This window comes from Leptonychotes weddellii, chromosome 6 (assembly GCF_054177405.1).
Source record: "Leptonychotes weddellii isolate Sample4059 chromosome 6, ASM5417740v2, whole genome shotgun sequence".
In the NCBI taxonomy this organism is placed as follows: Eukaryota; Metazoa; Chordata; class Mammalia; order Carnivora; family Phocidae; genus Leptonychotes; species Leptonychotes weddellii.
In genome coordinates, this window is record NC_138374.1 from 29,278,577 (window position 1) to 29,300,553 (window position 21,977).

At 41.9% G+C, this 21,977-nt stretch overlaps 1 protein-coding gene across 2 annotated transcripts in view; it reads left to right on the forward strand.

Moving 5' to 3' along the window:
• The window catches only part of ALDH18A1 (aldehyde dehydrogenase 18 family member A1), a 38,551-nt gene that overhangs the window by 7,942 nt on the left and 8,632 nt on the right, over positions 1-21,977 (forward strand). Inside the window, exons 3-13 of one of the 2 annotated variants that reach the window (XM_081823745.1) lie at positions 2,392-2,606; positions 5,661-5,810; positions 5,899-6,003; positions 9,635-9,787; positions 10,207-10,297; positions 13,899-14,023; positions 14,875-15,019; positions 15,649-15,722; positions 16,799-16,892; positions 19,354-19,574; positions 21,635-21,772. In XM_081823745.1, the coding sequence (XP_081679871.1) occupies positions 2,392-2,606; positions 5,661-5,810; positions 5,899-6,003; positions 9,635-9,787; positions 10,207-10,297; positions 13,899-14,023; positions 14,875-15,019; positions 15,649-15,722; positions 16,799-16,892; positions 19,354-19,574; positions 21,635-21,772 (1,511 nt within the window). Of the gene's footprint in view, positions 1-2,391; positions 2,607-5,660; positions 5,811-5,898; positions 6,004-9,634; positions 9,794-10,206; positions 10,298-13,898; positions 14,024-14,874; positions 15,020-15,648; positions 15,723-16,798; positions 16,893-19,353; positions 19,575-21,634; positions 21,773-21,977 lie in introns of both variants that reach the window. The other variant, XM_081823744.1, reaches the window with a different exon arrangement.

Below are 21,977 nucleotides of genomic sequence, written 5' to 3' on the forward strand. Positions count from 1 at the left end.
CGATCCAGGGACTCCAGGATCATGACCTGAGCTGAAGGCAGTCGCTTAACCAACTGAGCCACCCAGGCGCCCCCCCCCCCCATAATCACTTTTTAAAGTGGTCATTTAAGAGAGGGAAGAAAGGACTCTTTACTGCTTCATTAAAAATATTCATTCTAAGATTTGTGTGTGAAGGAGGCAGGGAGGAGAACACACAATGATCTTCTGGTCCATGAGAATAAGATTCTGCTCACTTTACCCTCCATTGTTACAGCATAGAGAAAACAATAGAAGCTACATTAAAGTTAGAGGAGTTAGTGGTCCGGAGTTAGAGGTAGTGGCTCTAGAGAAATCTGGGAAATCTGTCCGTAAATATAAAGGGAGGTGATAATGGTTGATCCGAGTGGAGGAAGTTACTCTGCAATAGTACCAGTGTAGAGTAGTGGCTTGGAATGATTACTGTAGTAATTCATTCAAGTATTTATTAATTGCCTGTAATGACACATAGAGAACTCTTTGAGGAGGAAGTACCTAAAGTTTAGTCCCGCTGAGGACCTGTACTACTCATCTTGACTTGCTTCTTGCAATCAGGGAATCCCTCCAAGAGAAGGTCCATTTGTTGTGAGTGAGACCGTCCATTAGCAAGGCCTCACCTGCCCCTCTGCCTGGGCACTCTTTCTGCTGAATCAGTTACAGTTAGGTCAGGTGTGTGTAATAAACTCCAAAATAATAATGGCTCAAACAGGATAGAAGTCTATTTCTCTCTTTTTTAAGAAGATTTTTATTTTTAAGTAATCTCTACACCGAATGTGGGGCTCGAACCCACAACCCCGAGATCAGGAGTTGCATGCTCTACCCATGGAGCCAGCCAAGCACCCCTCTCTCTCTTTTAAAAGGAACCTGGGGTTCTCTAAGAAGGGAGGCAGCCCAGGGCTTTCAGAATAGCTCTGTGAAATCATTAGGCATCCACACTCCTTTCTTGTTACTCCAAAGTTCTTGATGTTTTCCTTGTAGTCTAAAAATATGTTTGAGCTGCTGCCTCATACCCATGTTCTAAGCAGCAGGATGGATGAAGGGAAGAAGGAAGCACTTCTCTTTTGAATGAAATTCCTAGAAGTCCCACATAACATTTTCACATGTATATCACTAACCAGAACTTAAGTCCCATGGCCATGTCTAGCTGCACAAAAAGTCTGGGAAATGTAGTCTTTTGACTGGTGGCGGTGTGCCCTGCTCAAAGTAGAAAAGTCTCTTCATTTGTGAGAGAAAGGGCTAATGCATAATTAGTAAGCAGCCAGCAGGAGGAGTTGGACCCTTGAGAAGTGGCTGACATTCAGCTTCTACTGTTTTACTATTGGCTTTATGTAGATAAATCTTTAGCTTTTTAAACAAGACTGTGTATACCTATATATGAGTGTGTGTGTATGTGTGGGTATATATACATAGATAATATTTGCTTCCTTAGAAATCCTGTATAGCATTGCAAGAAAAAAGAATCAGGAAAGAATTGCTTAGAGGCAGATATCCAGAAGGATTGAAAATATCTGACTCCAACATTCCTTGTCCTTCAGAAAGCTATCCCATTTTTTTTAACCATTGTTAACAGACATCTGGAATCATGCTACCATGGCAGAGAGAAAATTTGTAGGTGGATTAGTCATGATTTTTTACTACTCATACCAATTACTTCGCTGTTCATTGTCTTTGCTAGTCAGGCTCACTCTCTTTTTATAGTGGTGTGGTTTCTTTAAAAGCACACATTTTTTTTGATGATAAAAGCAGTGTATTTCTATTGCTTAAATTTGGAAGACATAGACAAGAATAAGGAAGAAAATTGAAATCACTTGTGATTCCATCAAAATAAAACATTAACATTTTGATTTATTTTCATCTTTTTTCTGTGCATTTAGACACATAGGAAACTTCATGAGCATTTTCCTGTTATTAAAAATTATGAAAAAGTTAATTAATCCTGCCTTTTTTGGATGTTTACTCTGCTTGTGATTTTTCCTGTTATAAATAACACTGATGAACAGCCTTCTGATAAATCTTTTTGTTTCCATCTCTAATTAGTTTCTTAGAATAAATTTCCGAACAAAGAATTACTGGATCAAAAGATGTGAACATTTTTAAGACTTTTGATATATTTTGCCAACTTGTCTTGAGGAAAGATTGTTGTGTTTAAACTATTCGCAGTGTTTGAGTGTATCTGGGACCTGTGTACTGGGTGTAATATTAGAATAAGAACATGCTGGATATACTGGCTTTTGATTTACTGGTTTTAGTCAGTTAAGAATGATAAAACTATTTTTTGGCTAAACTGGTTAATATTGTATGTGTATCTTTTTAATGAGAAATTTATATTAAATATTTCTCTTTTTTCTTGCATTTGACTTTGTTTGGGAGCTACAGATCGTGTCCAGCCTTCAGCCATCAGACATGTTCGTTCTTGGAGCAACATCCCCTTTATCACTGTACCCCTCAATCGTACACATGGCAAGTCTTTTGCCCACCGCAGTGAGCTGAAGCATGCCAAGAGAATCGTGGTGAAACTCGGAAGTGCTGTAGTAACCCGGGGGGATGAGTGTGGCCTTGCCCTGGGGCGCCTCGCATCTATTGTTGAGCAGGTAATTGCCAAGATGGAAGATTCTGGTGAACAAAAATAATATGGAGTTTTTAAGCCAGTCAGTTCAGGTTTGTTTGGTTTTTTTCCAACCCTAATTTTATCCCTAACCCATCCTAACCATCAGTTCAGGTTTATCAGCTCGTAAAAATAATTTGAGTACAATAGATGTAACCCAATCTGAAAATTACCTTTCCAGTAAAGGTACAAGTGGACCCAGCATCCCAGGGCAAGCAAAGGGGATGTCAAGGAGTAAAGTTGATTTCATGCAGTTCATCCCTCAGGCTTCTTAGTGATAAGGTGCTGTATATGTCAGTGATTCTTAATCCTGGCTACACATTAAAATTGTCTGGAGGGGCGTAGAGATTCCTAGGCTTCACACTCAGTCTCTGGGATGGGGCTCAAGCACCTGGATTTTTAAAGTTCCCCAGGTGACTGGTATGTTGAGTTGAGCACCCAAGGTTGAGTACCCAGATGGATGTTTGTGAATATTGAGCTTTTTTTGTTCCTGTTTTGCTAGGCTTTTCCTTTTTTAATTAGGCCAGTAATATTGAAATAAATATGAGCTATCATTGCAAAGATTTTCCAAGTTCAGATATTTGAAAGGATTCAGCAGACTCCACAGAGAATACCCATATAAGACTTCCATTTAAAGGCAGAGGATACCAGGCAGCAAGAGAGAGAGTGCAAGCAGGCATTGGGCGTCTGAAAGACATGTATGCACAAGCACTCCAATGTTTTTATTTGCACAGGGACCACAGTCTGTCTCGAGACTGAATTACTAAGAGATCTGTGCAGGGAATCTTACCTTTGGAAGGGCTCAAAGCAGAAGTTTCCAGTGGGAATTTTATGCCCCACTGGCTATGTGAGCAAGCAAGGCTGACTGTAGACTATCAGTAAAGAAACTGACCTTAAGGGGTGACATGGGAGTTTTAGACTTTAAACATCATATTACAGATCCCACTACCTATCTTTGCCAAGAGCAGGTATCAGTAAACTTTTTTTTTATGAAAGGCCAAATAGTAAATATTTTAGGCTTTGTAGGCCAGATGGTCTCTGTCTCAGCTACTTGTCTCTACCATTGTAGCACAAAAGTAACCATAGACAATATGTAAATGAATGGGCATAGCTGTGTTCAAGTAAAACTTTATTTACAAAACCAGGTGCAGGTGAGATTTGACTCTGCTGATATTTATAAAAGACAGAGACTTCATTGACATGTAACTGCCTCAGGGAATGACCTACTTTATTTCCCATTCTCCCTGGTGAGAGCACCACTACTGCTTTCAAGCTTACTTCCTCCCTGGCCCACCAGCATGTCATATTCATTCCTTTCCTTGTCCCCCACCTGGAATTCACTCTTAGAGCCTCCTCTTCCTCAGAACCTCTTGGTTGCACAACTCCAGGGGCACCATTCACACCGTGTACTTAGCAGCAGTTGCAAATCCTCTCAGTCCTGGAAGCCCAGGCTGAGTCCCAGCTCTCTCCAAGGAGGCCTCAAGAATAACTACACTCTGATTTGACTTTCCCATCTTTGGACCCCTCAGTCACTGTCATTTGGCAAGCTGAAAAAATTGGAACAGTGTTATAACTGATTAGATCTTTTATGTTAAGGGGCGCCTGGGTGGCTCAGTTGGTTGAGCAACTGCCTTCGGCTCAGGTCATGATCCTGGAGTCCCGGGATCGAGTCCCGCATTGGGCTCCCTGCTCGGCGAGGAGCCTGCTTCTCCCCTGCCTGCTATTCCCCCTGCTTGTGCTTGCTCCTCTCTCTGACAAAATAAATAAAATCTCAAAAAAAATTGCTATTTTAAGTTCTGTGATGAATAACTGCTAAAGAAAAGCTAGCTTTGGGGCGCCTGGGTGGCTCAGTTGGTTAAGCGACTGCCTTCGGCTCAGGTCATGATCCTGGAGTCCCGGGATCGAGTCCCGCATCGGGCTCCCTGCTCGGCAGGGAGTCTGCTTCTCCCTCTGACCCTCCCCCCTCTCATGCTGTCTCTCATTCTCTCTCTCAAATAAAAAAAAAAAAAAGATCTTTTATGTTAAGGAGTTATTGAAATGTTTTAGGTTTTTGGATGTATGCATATATATTCTGTCTTTTAGCAATTACTGCTGAAATATTTATAGATGAAATAATATGTCCGGGGACTGGGATTTGTATTAAAATAATGGCAGGGCTGCTGTACAGGCAGTACTAGAGACTGGGAAATTGGCATGAGAGATAGTCGTTGAAGCTGGGTGTTGGGTACATGGCGATTTATAATACTATTCTTAGCACTGTGGTTAAGTATGAAATTTTCTTTTTTTTTCCGTGGTACATTTGTTTCTATTTTTTAAAGTAAGTTATTTATTCATTCATTCATTCATTCATTCGTTTTAAATAATCTCTATACCCAGCGTAGGGCTCGAACTCACAACCCGAGATCAGGAGTCGCATGCTCCTCTGAATGAGCCAGCTTCTGGGGCTCAAACATCAGGAGGAATGGACATATTAGGAATATGGACTCTATTTGCAGCTTGAATCTTTGATTCTTCCAATGTAGATCTGTCCAAAGTAGGGAACAAAGTGACCACAGCTGTATCTGGGCAGACAGAGCAGAACAGGGTCAGCATCTGGCCTTGCTCTAGTTAAAGTAACCCATAGGGATCAGTATAACTCAGAAAGAGCCTCAATCTTCCACATCATGCCTTAGAACCTGAGAAGCCATCTGCTAAGTTTACATTGCAGTTCTTAGCTCCAGACTTCTTTTTCTGGAACTGCTAGACCTTCTGCATTATAGACTCCCACAGATACCATCAAGTGCCGTGGATGTCAAAGCTGCCTGCACACCAGAATCCCCTTATTCAAAATTCTGATCTCTGTCTATTCTATCAGATTTGAGTAGCATGTAGGAATCTGTATTTTTACCAGACAACCTGGGTGATTCTTCCAGAGCCAGCCTAGTGCTGATCCATAAACCGGCATTTGGGATCCACTCAGTTATCTACCCTACCTGAGTCTCTTGTGAAGAGAGGAAAGAGATGATACAGTGACTCATGCCTTTCCCCTCCTCAATGTCAGGTGTCAGTGCTCCAGAATCAAGGCCGAGAGATGATGCTGGTGACCAGTGGAGCCGTAGCCTTTGGCAAGCAGCGCTTGCGCCATGAGATCCTTCTGTCTCAGAGCGTCCGGCAGGCCCTGCACTCGGGGCAGAACCAGCTGAAAGAGATGGTGAGTGCTGCTTCCCCAGCCCCTGTAACTGGTCAGCAGGTCTCTTTCCCTCACTCCCAACCACACCATATCTATTTGTGTGTTACAGGCAATTCCAGTCTTAGAAGCACGAGCCTGCGCAGCCGCCGGGCAGAGTGGACTGATGGCCTTGTATGAGGCCATGTTTACCCAGTACAGCATCTGTGCTGCCCAGGTGAGAGGCTCGCCATTGCAGAGAGGTGTGGGACCTGTGAAGGTGATTCCTGTGGAGCAGAGGTGTGATGAGCAAGGCTCTAGAGCTAGACTGCCTTAACTTCACCACTTGCTAGCTGGGAAATTTGGAGAAAGTCTTTAGGTCTAACATTTTTGTGCCTCAGTCTCCTCATCTGAAAAAAGAAGATAATATCAGTGCCTACTTGAGAGGGTTTTCGGAAGAAGTCAGTGAGAAAATATAGGAAAAGCATTTAATGTAGCGTTGTTTCCAGTAATTATTAGCACTTGGTATTGTGCTAGTAACTGTTATGGCTACTACTTTAAGTGTTTATCCTTCTCCTGAAGACAGGGAAGTTAGATATCTTTTTTTTTTAAGATATTATTTATTTATTTGACAGAGAAAGACACAGCGAGAGAGGGAACACAAGCAGGGGGAGTGGGAGAGGGAGAAGCAGGCTTCCCGCGGAGCAGGGAGCCCAATGCGGGGCTCGATCCCCAGGACCCTGGGATCATGACCTGAGCCGAAGGCAGCCGCTTAACGACTGAGCCACCCAGGCACCCCAGGAAAGTTAGATATCTTTATTTCATTGTCTTCTTTGACCTCAGGTAGCTTGCTTCTCTTTGTACCTGGTTGCCTTATATAATAAATTTCTACAAAGCATTGAAAAGAGAGGAATGCTTATCATTGGTTTTCATTCGTTCAGCAAATATTTATTGAGCACTTATGATATACCAAGAAGTATGTTAGTCATTGGAGATGCTGTGATAAACAAATCAACCATGGTTCCAGGCCTTATGAAACTTGTACATTTTTAGTGGTTGCCCCTGAATGTTCTAGAACTTTCTTTCCACATTGTTTTTTACCTAAATTTCCAGAATTATTTTTTCAATTGTATCTTTGATTATCAATACAACTACACACTAGAAACACGTAAATATCACAAGACAACTAAGTCATTTCACAAAATAGTTGAAAAAAATTGAATTCCCCAAGTTATTGTCTTCCAACTCGTTTGCTGTTCCTGATCCTACCATTTACACAGATGTTATTTTACATATTTGATGTTGTTATGTATACATCCTTTCAGATTTTGGTCTTTCATTTCCTACTGCTTTTTCTGTTTCTTCATAATTCTCACAGTGTTATCCACAGTGACGTTGTGGTATTGTTCCAAAGTGTCCTTGAGTAGGTGTACTGCAGCAGAAAGGCATGGACTTGTCCACCTGTTGTCTGTAGCTGGGGACCCCACTCAGATTTTTTTCTTCCTGTTAGCATAAATATAATAGAAATCTCAATTTCTGTCAGCCACTATTATCAGCTCTCCTCTTCTCCACAATCCAATGGCAATTTCAGCCTTTAATTTTTTTAAAAGTATCTGGAGCCAGATGAGGAAACTTAGGTCTAGTAACTATACTTTTGTTTTGTTTTTTCCTGGGTATGATGTTTTTTTGAGGGGTTTTTTTTTTTTTTTTTTTGGTTGGTTGGTTTTAATGAAAGTAGCATTGAAAGTCGCTGCACATCAGCCATGGCTTCCATTAATATTGATGTGAAAGAGCTCTGTCCCCTCCAGTTTGCAACAGGCATCCATCCATGGGTCCATCTCACACATTTGCCTTCCCTAGGATCTTATCTGCAAGAAATCTTTGATCTTTGCCCTCTGTACCTTTTCTTGTGGTTCCTTTTTGTCTTTAGTAATCCTGTTTTAAAGATTATTATCAGGGGCACCTGGATGCTCAGCCGGTTGAGCATCCGACTCTTCATTTCAGCTCAGGTCATGATCTTGAGGTCATGGGATTGAGCCCTGCATCGGGCTCCACACTTAGCAGAGTCTGCTTGGGAGTCTCTCCCTCCACCCCACCCCCCCCCCACCGCTTGTGTGCACGCGCATGCTCTCTCTCTCTTTCTCTCTCTCTCCTCTAAAAATAAATTAATAAAATCTTTTTTTTAAAGATTTTATTTATTTATTTGACAGAGACACAGCAAAAGAGGGAACACAAGCAGGGGGAGTGGGAGAGGGAGAAGCAGACTTCCCGCTGAGCAGGGAGCCCAGTGCGGGGCTCGATCCCAGGATCCTGGGATCATGACCTGAGCCGAAGGCAGATGCTTAACGACTCAGCCACCCGGGTGCCCCAAATTAATAAAATCTTAAAAAAAATAAAGACAGTTCTCAGTGGCTTTTGGAAATCTCCACCAAGTTGTTCGTCAGGTTAAAGACTTAAACGAGTAATGCAGCTTATTTTTTCTTCATAAAAATGAAATTGATTTGCATCCTAACAGACTGCACTTCTCCACTTCTCTCTTAGGGCTCTTATCTTCTACTCCTTCTTTGTTAAACTGTTTGAGCAACAGGTATTTTCACTGGACCTTAATACCTTCTGCTTGCCTATCCTACACACATGTTTATTTTATCATTTGACCTTTCACCCCCCATGGCTAGAATCTATATGCTTGCCTTTGACCTGATCCTATTTCCTACAGGACTGACTTTCCTGAAAAAGAGTTCGTGATCTAGCCTTACAAAAAATGTGCCCCATTCCACCTTCCCCAAACCATCAACAGTTTTATTCTCTATCTCAGCAGCTCATATAGGGCCTGACATTTCTGAAGTACTGAATAAATTTTTTCCCAATTTATGAGTAGATTATTTCCCTTAGTTGTGTTATCATGTTGTCTTCCTTACCTCCATTTTGTGTATCATTAAGGCTGCTGTTATCTTCTCTGTTACCATAACCAGACCCTCAGTGCTTAACTATGCCTACCTTCACTGTCTGGGTACCTTCTTTCTTGACCGTCTGCCTGCCGCCTTTCCTACTTCAGCCACATTGCAAGAACCTTTTTCCTTAAACATCAGAGAGATTTCATTGAAACATTTATTCATGAGCTTCAGGGCTTATTACCATTAGTTTCTTGCTATCCTCAGTTACCTTCTCCTGCTAACCATTGCCTAATACTCTGATTTAAACAAGGAAGTGGAGCTGTCTGCCCACCCCCACATCCAGCTCTCCCCTGGACCTTTGAGTAGCTTATGCTCATCGCCTCCCCTGAACTAAGTTATGTCTAGCCCTTCTTTCAGTTTCTGACTGAAGACTCGCCTTCATAAACCTCTCAGACCAATCCCACACGCTCAGACAGTCTTTGCTGACCGGAGCCATGGGGACAGCACAGCCCTCTTCCGTTTTGTCTCTTACACTTCTCTGGGCAGGACAAACTTCTTTTGCTCACACACCTCAGGTTTCAGTGTCTACTGTGGCTAGCCCCTGAATCCAATGCTAGGATACAGAGATATTTTAGAAATAATGGATGGCCATCACTTCCTCCAAAGTGTATCTCTCTAAAGTTCATACATTAATTTTCTTAATTCTGTAAATAGAAGAGACTTAGTAGCTCTTTGAGAATTAAAGTACTTTTACAAGAAGTCTTGAGCATCCTTAAATATTCCAAGTGATGCATTTTTTTCCCACCTCTAAATGAATTAGATAAGTATCCAGAGATGTGTGTTCCATTCCGATCTGTATGGGATCCAGAAACCTAGAGTTTAACTCCTCTCTTCTTAGCATCTTTTGTATGTTGTTGCTGTGATGTTCATAATTTCCCTCCCTTCTGCATTTTCAATCCATTTAATAACTTATAGATTTTGGTGACCAACTTGGATTTCCACGACGAGCAGAAGCGCCGGAACCTTAATGGGACACTTCATGAGCTCCTCCGAATGAACATCGTCCCCATTGTCAACACAAATGATGCTGTCGTGCCCCCAGCTGAGCCCAATAGTGATCTCCAGGGGGTAAATGTGGGTAAAGTATTGCTAAGGGTTGAGCATGCTGGAGACTAATGCTATGCTGCATGTACTAACACCGGAAGTTTGGCATAAACAAGATGGAGAAATTGGGACAGAAGCTGGCCTCACGGAGCAGTGGCTGCATAAGCTCCTCTGAAGTCAGGGGGGTCTCATTGAACAGGGTGAGGTGCTACAGTGATTTCAGGTGGTGCTGTGAGCATGGCTTGGGCGTGGCAGTGGAGCGAAGGGTGCGTGTTTGGAAATGGGGTGGCCAGTAGGCACAGTGTTTTGCAGACAGAAGGGACCTATAAAAGCTGTCATCCATGCACTCGGTCATTAATTTTGCCTGCCAGAACCTAGCAGAATGCTGTGAACACCTTGAACTGCCCAGTTCACTCACTTTTGACTTTTTACCTGCATTCCAGGTTATTAGTGTTAAAGATAATGATAGTCTGGCTGCGCGTCTGGCTGTGGAAATGAAAACTGACCTCCTGATTGTTCTTTCAGATGTAGAAGGTACAAAGTAATGCCCTTTCCTTTTATCTAACCTTTGCTTTAAATACTAAATGGGTGAGCACATGAATTCCCCTCTTTGTTTGAGTCCTTTTGATTTTTTTTTTTACTATGGACCATTATTTTCTGATCCATATGGTCTAACAAAGGGATTTTATGGCTCAAAAGAAGGTGAGGGAATCTGGGAGATGCAGTTTGAATGCTAAAATGTTGTCATTTCCAGGCATTTCAGGTTTGTTTTCTTAGAACAGCCTCATACAGATATAATTCAAGTACCATATAGCTCACCTATTTAAGATTTATCATTCAGTTCATTGATTTTTAGTATATTCATATAGTTGCTCAACCCTGACAACAATTTTAGAACATTTTTATCACCCCAGTAGGAAACCCCATACCCATTAGCGATCACTCCTCACTTCCACTCTCCAGCCCCAGGCAACCTCTCCTCTACTTTCGGTCTCTATGGAGTTGCCTGTTCTGGACGTTCTTTCAAAGTGGAATCACACAATATGTGTGCTAAATGAAAGAAACCTCTTTCTTTCATTTAGCATCATGTTTTCAAGGTTCATTGGTGGACGTTACAGCATCTGTCAGTACTCCTTTTCTTTTTTTTTTTTTTTTTTAAGATTTTATTTATTTATTTGAGAGAGAGAGAATGAGAGAGAGCACATGAGAGGGGGGAGGGCCAGAGGCAGAAGCAGGCCCACCGCCGAGCAGGGAGCCCGATGCGGGACTCGATCCAGGGACTCCAGGATCATGACCTGAGCCGAAGGCAGTCGCTCAACCAACTGAGCCACCCAGGCGCCCTCCTTTTCTTTTTATTGCCAACTACTACTCCATTGTGCACACGTACCACATTGTGTTTACCCGTTCATCAGGGGATAGACTTATGCTGCTCTAACATTCATGTCCACATTTTTGTGCGAACATGTTTTTGTTTTATCTAGGTGTAGAATTGCTGGATCATTTGGTAATTCTATGTATGTTTAGCCTTTTGAAGAAGTGCCAGACTGGTTTCCAAAGCAGCTGCATCATTTTACATCCCTGTCAGCTCTGTATGAGGGTTCTAGTTTCTCCACATCCTTGCCGACACTTACCTCTTATAATCTGCCTTTTCGCTGATAGCCATTCGAGTGAAGTGCTATTTCATTGTGGTTTTGATCACATTCAGTTTTTAATGTAAATCATGAGACCGATAATATTAAATTGGAGCCACACTGCAGAAGTCCAGGCTATGTGGCCACCATGGTCCTATATGTTAATCTATTCTTCCCTGCTTTTGCCTTCCTCAGAGGGGTCCCTCTTGGTTCACTCTTCTCACTCTCTTAAGCTGTTCCCATTTTACATTTTGACCCATAAGGAATATGGTAACTGTGTCTAAAATAGGCCAAACCTAACAGGATCCCAAAAGGCCCCCATTACATTCCCAGGAGATCAGAAAAACCTATTTTGTTCCCAGCCCACACCCAAGGCAGGCTCCTTTGGCAGGACTTGTTTTCCATTTACACACCCGTGGTGTAAGATTAAGAGCAGGGAGCTACCTAGTGGAGGCAGGGGCAGATATAGATTGATTGAGCTGTCTTCTGCCCATGTGGGAAGTCTGATATATCATACATATGTATCAGTTTCTTTACCTGCAAGAAGTCTTGGTACCATGTTTATCCACTGTAAATTTGAAATCTCAGTACAGGAACAGCTAGGTTGGGATAAGAGTGAGCCACTCTAGAGAAGAATGCTTTTCAGTTAATCAGCAGATATTTATTAAATTTCTACTATGCACAAATACTGTGCTAGGTGCTTTATAAATGTCAATTTTTTGAATCCTTATAGCAATCTTGCAAAGTAGATAGGTTAGCTCTGCTCTTCAGATGAAGAAATTAAAAATTAAGTTCATACCAGTTAAATGGTATGTCCAAAGTCACACAGTACTTAGCAGAAGCCGATTTTAAAACTAAAACTGTTCAGTTTAAAAATCTGTACTCTTCCCTCTCTTCTAGGCTGCCTGGCAAGGTAAAGGACATGAGTTTGAAAGATCAATATATAAAGCCCAATTTGAACTAGACTCTAGTAAACATTTTTAATGCAGCCTCAAACACCAAAATTGGTCATCAATGTGATAGCATATATCAGTACTTTTCTTGTTATTGCCAAATAATATTCCACTCTGTAGATATACCGCATTTTAGTTGCCCATTCATCATTTGGTAGACATTTGAGCTATTATAACTAACCCTGCTATGAACATTCATGTACATAAAACAGGCTTGGGCTATTAACCCTGATTAGTTATCCACTGAATGTTGATTTTTAGCACAATTTTAGAATTTTAAATATGCTCTTGATGGGTTTGAGAAGCTGCCATAAGGGAAAAAGAGGAGTAGGCAGAATATCAGAATGCTAGGCGCTCCTCAGTGTCTCTGGAGGTCTGGCTTAGAATTGTACAGCCTTGCCCATGCTGTTTTTGTATGAAACCAAAACAGCCTCACAATCCAAGTTTGTGATCTCATAGCATAGTGCCTTCTGAGAAGACTCCAGCCCTGAATTCAGGAGCTGTGGAGTGCTGGGCTATGGTGGACAGAGGTTGTGAGAGGTGGTTTTTCTCTCCCTGTAATTGCTGCCATGGTTAGCCCTGCTTCATTCTATACCGGACACCGTATTCCTCACTCCTCTGATTCCTTTCTCCCAGAGAGGACGTTTATAGCAGGGTTGTGTTAGAGATTTGGAATAATGAAGCAGAGAAGGCTGTATTTTCACACAGGAAAAGCAGTAACTTAAAAACATCACTGCCTAGATGTCCTTGAGCCAGTCCCCAACCCTGGGCAGTTCCTCTCTGTGTCCCACTAAGGCCTTAAAGTGATTCCATTTTCACAGACCCATGACTTTTCTTTCCAAGCCTCCAACTTGCTCTTTTTACAAGTGAAATTGTGAAGATTTTTAATCATGGATTGTATGCATATAACATTTCATGTAATTCATATTTTATGTTATTCTATTCAGTTATAAAAGGGACATATGCTTTGTGGTGATAAATCCAGACTGAATAGTGAGTCGTGTGCTCTTCTGCTGACTCAGCCTAACCTTCACATTGGCTTACCCATAATACGGAGAGTGTAGTCAGTGGCTGTTTCAGAGGGTGCTGTGAGAGTTAATGAAAACCTGTCTCCCATTTCATCCCACTTGGAGATAATCACATTATAGTATACAGCTGCTGTGTGTTTTCTGCAGTGGCTACTCGTCCTTTTCAGTTACTCCCTTAATTCAGCATCATAAGTAGCAGTGGCAGAAGTGAGGACAGCTTCCCAGTAGACAATGGGCAGGGCTGGTAAGTTTTGTGCTAAGGATATGGTCATGCCATGATGCTGGCAAGCATTCATTCATTAAGCCAGGTTATAAAAGTATGTAAGGAGAGTCCTCCTGTTGCTGATTTTCAGCATGGGTAGACTGTACAGATCCCTTCTTCCCTTTTCTGGTTAGAGCTGGTAGAACACAGAATTCATTTCATCAGTCACGTACAGAGTGGTTGGCAGGTGCCCAGGGCGTCTGTATTAGGGGACACTCACTTCCATTACATCAACATTACTGACTCCTGTCTGCTTTTTAGGTCTTTTTGACAGTCCTCCAGGGTCAGATGATGCAAAGCTCATTGATATATTTTATCCTGGAGATCAGCAGTCTGTGACCTTTGGAACCAAGTCAAGAGTAGGAATGGGTGGCATGGAAGCCAAGGTAAGGGTTTGATGCTCTTACTGCCTATAACAGATATAAAACCAAACAGTATTTTACCCTTTTTACTTTGTGAGTGTTTGGGGACTAATGGTTATGATACTAAGCACATACGTACTTAAATGTGCACGTCTAAATATGGGTTTAATGCATATTGTTTACCTATGTTTAGTCATGTCTGTGTATGTATTTTCTTACCAAGATTACATAATGCATTCATGCTGTAAACTTGTGAAGGGCAGGGTCTATATATTTTTAATAATTCATAAATCCTCTAATGTTATCAGCTCAAAAGTTTTTGTTTTTTTTTAAGTAATCTCTACACCTAACATGGGGCTTAAACTCACAACCCTGAGATCAAGAGTTGCACACTCCACTGACTGAGGCAGCCAGGTGCCCCAGCTCAAATATTTCTTATGAAATCTTTGAGAAATTCTTCCCTCTCATTATTCTAAGAAGTGATACCCTTAAGATACAGCATCATATGTGGCAATGGCAGAGACATACAAAAGAGATACGCAAGCAAAGGCTAAAAGAACTCAGGATCAGACTCTGGTCAGACCAAACACCAGACTGGACACTAAGTTGAGGCACAGTAAGTCAAATGTAGAAGTTATGAGTCCCAGTACTAGAGAGTCTTAGAACACTGAGCACAAAGGGCAGCTTGGCTCATTGTTAGGCAGCACACGCTGAAGTTGGGCTGGAAAGAGGGCATGGGCTGAGTGTGTTTTCAGAGCTTCTGAGCTGCTGGAAACATTTGATTGCTCAATATTACATTGTATTCTCTGTTTTTGCAACTTTAAAGTGTGGATGACTAGACCCTGCAAAGGTCTGAATCTAACCTCTCCTATTAGGTGAAAGCGGCCCTCTGGGCTTTGCAAGGTGGCACTTCTGTGGTTATTGCCAACGGAACCCACCCAAAGGTGTCTGGGCATGTCATCACAGACATTGTGGAGGGAAAGAAAGTTGGCACCTTCTTTTCCGAAGTAAAGCCTGCAGGTAAGTAGTTCTTCATAGAGTCCCATGGTCTGTGGATGATAGGTAGCCACACCATGGCCTAGATGAGACTGAAGACTGAGCTCGTCTCTAGGAATAGAGATCACAAAATCAATGTGTTGATATCCTGAATTCTGGTATTGTTTCAAACACTCTTTGTAAAATTGGATTTTGCTTTGCTTCTGTAAAATTTAGCTAACCTGCCCAACTAGGCTTCCTGTTTTCTCTAAAACCACTAATTTAAAGAATATAAGCATCCATTTTCTTAAGAAACATTTGCTAGGCCCATGCTGGATGCCTAGAGATGCAAAGGTGCATAAGATATGATATGTACTCTCAATTGTTCACAAAAATAGAATTGCCATATAATTTACATTCAGAACCGCAAACACATTAGAGAATATAAGCCAAAGTGGAATTGAAAGAACTCTACAAGATGTAAATTATGTTGTTCACTTTAGAAATATAGACGTTTCTTATATTTATGCCTGAGTTAATGTAGTATATTCTTTTGCCATTTTATTGGTCCAAGTGATTCTCTGGGAAACAAGCATACCAAGATACTGAGCATTTGTTCTGTGCACATGCTGGGGTAGCTGTCCATGATCTGGTGTTTGCAAATATTCTTACAGGTCCTACCGTTGAGCAGCAGGGAGAAATGGCTCGATCAGGAGGAAGGATGTTGGCCACTTTGGAACCTGAGCAGGTAATAACCCTAGCTAATAGTTTTGTTGGTTTTCAGAGTGAGTCGTTCTGTAAGGTTTAGTGCACAGTCAAGCCTGTCTCCCCTTTCGTTCCTCATGGCCCCACAGAGTTATTCTAGTTACAGGTGTGATTCAGATTTGTTCTGCCTTTGTTCTTTCTCCAAGTTTTATTTTCCCTTTTGTCTTTTGTAGCCTGAGGCCTAAGGTTGCTTTTCATCACTATGATGTTTTGATCAAAAACATCATGGAAATGATGAGACCAAGGAGGCTCCCTAATCCTGCCACATCCCGGGCATGGAAATGGAGAAAAACTGCTTGTCCTAACCCATCTGAATCACCTAACTTACCTATTAGATGCAAGCTCAGGAGCCTGCTCTCTAGTCAGGGTCCTGCCCACAGTGAATTGGCAGACACGATGAGTCTGGAAATGCAAGGCAGTCAGGTGGAAGCTGGGGATTGGCTTCTCAAGGCTTGTGTTGTTAAGAATGGATTTGAGAGTGTATTTAGGTTCTTCAAGGGAGCACTTTGGCCTGAGAAAGAAGAGAATTTAAAATAACTACAAGTAGAGAAAGGGAAGCAAAGGAAGAGCTTAGCTGGTCTCTTAAACCACTTCCTTCTGCTCCTTCAGTAATCACACTCATTTGCCACACTTCTTAATCTAGGTGGGTAAGGATTGGGGTCTCTTCAAGCATCCAGGACTGGGTTTTCTCTCTTTGGCGGAATTCGTTAAATAAACAATTGTGTAAAAGAAAACTTACCTGGGAAATAACTATACAGCCAGTGATTTGAGTATGCGGAGATGGATATATCATGCTGATTCAAAATGCTGGCCCCTTTCTTGGGAACAGATTGTGTCTGTCATTCATCAGGAAGATTAGTAGTGAGAGAGGAAGGGAAAAATGAGGAGAGCCGAGGTGGAGAATGAATGATAGGAGGTAAGGAGATTTCAGTCAATGGTGACCTTGAATTTAGGAGCAAGGCCTGGCTCATTCAGAGGAGTAGGTTTAAAAATATGCTGTGCGTTCTTCTTGGATTAATGTGTTTGCTTGTTTGTTTAATGTTTTACCTTTCTTCCTAGAGAGCAGAGATTATCCATCATCTGGCTGATCTGTTGACGGACCAACGTGATGAGATCCTGTTAGCCAACAAAAAAGACTTGGAGGAGGCAGAGGGTAAAGACCAAGTGATTCGGAGTCAATGTTATGGAGGATTTCGTTTTGGTTTTTGTTCTTTGTTTTACTAATAATTCTTATAGTTTGCCGGAAGACAAGATTGTTATAGAAGAAACTATACATCATACATCATTTTTATTAAGAGTTGCTTGCTAGCATTCATTGGGCTTTTTCAGTTTATACATATCATCTCCAGCTCCTTTCCCAGATACCCTCCAAAGGGCTTTTTCTGTACCCAAGGTCATGAGCCATGTATTTTGTGGCAGTTTCAGGACAAAACAAGACTGAGGACCGCTTCACTTTAGACATTCCACTAATAGCAGCTAACACTTACTGAGGCCTTTCCATGTTGCCAGGCATTGTGCTAAAGGCTTTACAGACAGGATATCATTTTATCTTTATAGCATGGGACCTTTGAGTTAGTTACTATTTATTATCCCTATTTTATAGAGGAGGAAACTGAAGCACAAACAAGTTGTCATATGCCTAAAACCATATGGCCAGTGACAGATCCAGGATTCAAACCCATATGGACTGTGCATATAAAATTGTTGTGGAAGTAGTTTGTGGGGCCTGTGATGAAAGATAGCATATCTCGTAGTTAATTAATCAGTGCATAGGCTGCCCAGAGTTAGCAACAGATGCCATCCACAAATGCCCTAAGGTGCAGATGGTAGAGTGAGTGATATGGCCGAACTCACATTGCAGATAGCTAAATATGTAGAGAGTCAAGTCAGCCCTCAGTCTTTCTCTCCTTCCTAATTCTCTGTATCTCCACCCTAAAAATTGGGGGATGATTTTATGGGGTTTTGAATTTCCTTTTCTCTTAAATAAATGTGCCTTAAATTAAACATCCAGATTAGTGGTGTTCCCTTCAAAGAAACCTTGCAAGGTTCATCAACATTACTTTGATTTCTTAAAATATTTTGTAGCTATTGCTTTGGAACTTCCTTTAGAGTATACATCTGGTCTTTTGAATTTTTGCCGTATTGGAAAGTCATAAAATAGATTTTCAGAAATGGAAGAAATCTTTGATGATAATCTTACCCAGTTGTTTAAAAGTAAAAGAATTAAGATCCACTAAGGTTAAAGCTTTTGCTAAAGGTCAGACAGCTAGTTGTTGGCAGACCTCTGACTTTTGATCCCAGTTATGTCTCTCTGGAAATTCATAAGGACACACAGTGGCTTAAGAACAAAGTCCTGGGTATACATGAGCATGGTGGTCCCCTTTGACTAGGTAAGTCCATTTCAGGAAATGTAACCTAAGAAACTATTTCAAGAAGAGAAGACTGCTCTGTATGCAAAGATTCTTGGAGTAGGGTTATTTATCACCCTGAAGACTGCAAACCTCAGTGTTTAATACATAGGTTTGGTTAAGTGCATTAAGCTATGTTAGCTCAGTGGAGTATTTAGCAGTAATTACAACAATTTTGGCAACATGGAAAACATACATGCATTGTGAGATGGAAAATTGGAATGCAACATTTAATACACTGTGTTTAAAACTTGTTAACACATAGGGAAAAGTGAAGAAAATGGATTGATGTAATTGGTAAAATGATGATACAACTTTTTTTCTTAATATAATATTGGTTCCTTCCCTCCTAAGTGGAAAACTTTTTATCATTTTACCTTGGTGGATGTGACTATAAAAAAGAAAGGGAAGGAAAAAAAAGGGGGGAAATTTTTTATCATCTCATCTCAACATTAACGATAGTAATGATTTGTGGTATGTGTTTCCAGGTGATTTTCCTGGTGTGTATGCATGTGTATTAGGAATATGTGTGTGTGTGTGTGTAGAGAGAATCACACCATGCGAATGGTTGTATTTAAATTTAAAGAATATGCCATATGTGAAATTATAATAATTCTATTTAAGTTTTTATTTCAAAAGAAAACATCTTTATTGCTTCTGATTATTAAAATAAGTCAGTCATTACAAAAAATTAAAATAGTGCAGAAAGATAGAGATCATCAGCAGATATCTCCGTGTGCACATGCATATATGCAAAATTTGATAAACAGGATCTTACCATGCATGTTTTTTTGGTAGTTTTGCCCTTTTCACAAACTATATCCTGGACAGCTTTCCATATCAGTACGTATAGATCTATTATTTGTAATAACTGCATTGTAGCTCATTGTCTAAATTTTTAAGTTGAATTTGATTCTATTGTAAAAATGCTGTGACAAGTATCCTCATTACGTGCAAGTTTGCTTGTGCACATGACAGATTTCGGGAACTGAAATTGCCGGCACAATGGGTATTGGTGTACGTGCCTTTACATGATGAGCTACCCTACCAAAAGGCCCCTAGAGAAGCTGTATAAGTGACATGTCGTTGTCTTCTCGAGACCCCCTAAGTTCATGTCTGTTCCTAACACAGTGTCGTGTGTTTAGTAAAGCAGCTGCAGCCTGCCCAGAGCTGCTCCTTTATCTTGTGTTCTTCACACCTCTTCAGGGAGACTCGCAGCCCCTCTGCTGAAACGCCTGAGCCTCTCCACATCCAAATTGAACAGCCTGGCCATCGGTCTGCGACAGATTGCAGCCTCCTCACAGGATAGCGTGGGGCGTGTTTTGCGCCGAACCCGAATTGCCAAAAACTTGGAACTAGAACAAGTGACTGTCCCGATTGGAGTCCTGCTGGTCATCTTTGAGTCCCGTCCTGACTGTCTGCCCCAGGTATGTGCCTGCCATTGGGGTAGGAGAAGAGTATGTTTTCAGGATTCGACATAAGTCTCCCAAAGAAAGTTTCCTTTTTTCTCTTTTTTTGGTGAGAAAGTCTTACCTTTTTTCCTCCCCCAAAGATAATTTTTGAGACTTTTCAGGTTGTTCTTAAAGTCATTTATGTTACTGATTCTTCCAGTGATTCCAAAGTAGGTATTCATATGTACATTTTACAGTTGAAGAAACTGAAGCTTATAGAAGTTACTATTCCTATCACTTGTAAAGAGTGGAGCTGGGACTGGAGCCCAGATGAAACTTACATAGCACAATGCAGGAGCACTTTTCCATGTCTTAGCTCACTGGGGCACTTTGTTCTCTGACCACTTCTAACTTCCTGCAAGGTAATTCATCTAGTAGCCAGTTTTGCCCATGTGAAAAAGACCCTTTATTGTTAGTGTCACAGATGGTCTCCTGTAGGTAAATCAGGAAAAAGAACTTTCAGTAGTTCATGCAAACTAGAATGCAACCCTCTTTAAGGAATTTGACATATCACTGTCTGATATTGAGAAACCATGTGTTAAAAGATTTTTTGAAGCAGCCATGCCTTGATTTACAAGGTGGCATTAGAGGGTTGTCCCATTGGTTACCCACTCTTCCAGAAATCTGGGACCATTTTCCCACCATACTGACCAGCAGGATGATACAGCTCTTTCTTTGCACTAGCCTCAAAGTCTCCGAAGTTCTACTTAAAAACAACAGACAAAAAACCAGCACCTCTTTACTGTAGGGCACAGGGTGAGCATGGGAGTCTGACATGCTTTCTGGTGAATACTCCCTGACGTAACCTAAAACCAGCTTGTTCATCAAGGACTCCCATACCATCGGGTCTGTCCTCAAGCCCTGCTTGGTGCTGGCACACTGCCCCCATTGCCCACACTCCTGTTTGCAGAGACACTCCAGTGGAAACTGTAGAACCCTAATCTGCTAGTAGGAATGGGTCCATGACATTTCTCTGCTCCTTTTCATCCATACTAGCTGATACTTCACATGGAGAAAGATTCTTCTTTAGCCAGCTACAGCTGAGGTTCCTCCCCTGGGATCTTATCTCTGGATGGCATCACAGAATCCATGTATTCGAAAAGTTGTATGCAGCCTGGTGTGCTAGTGCATTTAAATAGAGAAGGTTTACATTAATTTTATAAGGGGTCCATGAGCAACAAGAACAAAAAAGGATTAAGAACTAATCGAGATTAACATGTTCAGGCAAGGTTTTTAGTAGTTTCTTTTATTACATTATAAAAATGGGAAGATTTTTATTCATCCCAAAAACATTCAGAAAGTTAAGCTTCAGGCCTTGGATGATCAAGTCATTAGCTCTTTGCTCTAAGAGGATAGCTAACCCTCCTCCTGGGTGGCCTGCTTTTCACTGGAGTATCTCGGTGGTATGAGAGTCCTTGATGAACAAGCTGGTTTTAGAGCGTGTCAGACTCCCATGCTCATCTTATGCGCCCTGTTTGTGCTCCTTTCCCAGCAGTCTCTGCCACAGCTTGTCTGGGGGCTGGCAGGAGCTCTGGTCTTCTCCAGGTTCTCAGCACCAGGCATTTAGAACTCTCAGAACAGTGACAGGGCCAGAGTAGGTGTACATTTCACAGTTGGAGATGCCACCCAGCTTCAGCCAGAGGCAGCCGAGCTGCCTGTCCTCCACCATGGCCAGAGTGGGGACAGGGCCATGTGACGCCGGCCACTTAGGTTACTTTGCTAATGGTGCTGAGCAAGCCGTACAGTTTAGTTCCTGAGATCGGGTGCTTTGGCTCTGGAGTCAAGGCTTCTAGCCCTGCCAATTATAAGCTATGTGTCTTTGGGGAGTCACCAACTTCTCTGGGCTTCAGTGTCCTTATCTGCAAAGCAGGGGATGAAACAAGTATTTAATTCACTGGAGTGTTGGAGGATTAAACGGATTAGGCCTTATAAGTGATGAGCACAGTGCTTGGCATAGGAGGCGTGCTCAGTGAGTGTTAACTGTTCCAGTGATTGCTTTTTCCCTTTGGCTAACTGCTCCCCTCTTTGATCTGCAGGTGGCAGCCTTGGCTATTGCAAGTGGTAACGGCTTGCTACTCAAAGGAGGGAAGGAGGCCACACACAGCAATCGAATTCTTCACCTTTTGGCCCAAGAGGCCCTATCAATCCACGGAGTCAAAGAGGCCATACAGCTGGTAGGTCCTTGGGAATGAGCCGCATCAGGCCCAGAATGCCAGGTCAGGTGTTCGGGTGTTTGAAGCAAAGCTTAGGTCACCTAAGTCCAAGCCACTTGTACAAGCAAGCTTGACTTGTAGAGCGGCAGGTCCTGTGCACCTGCTGACATTGGATGATGCCAGAGGCTTCCTTTGCCCAGGTGGGCCTTCCCTGGCTTGGAAAGGC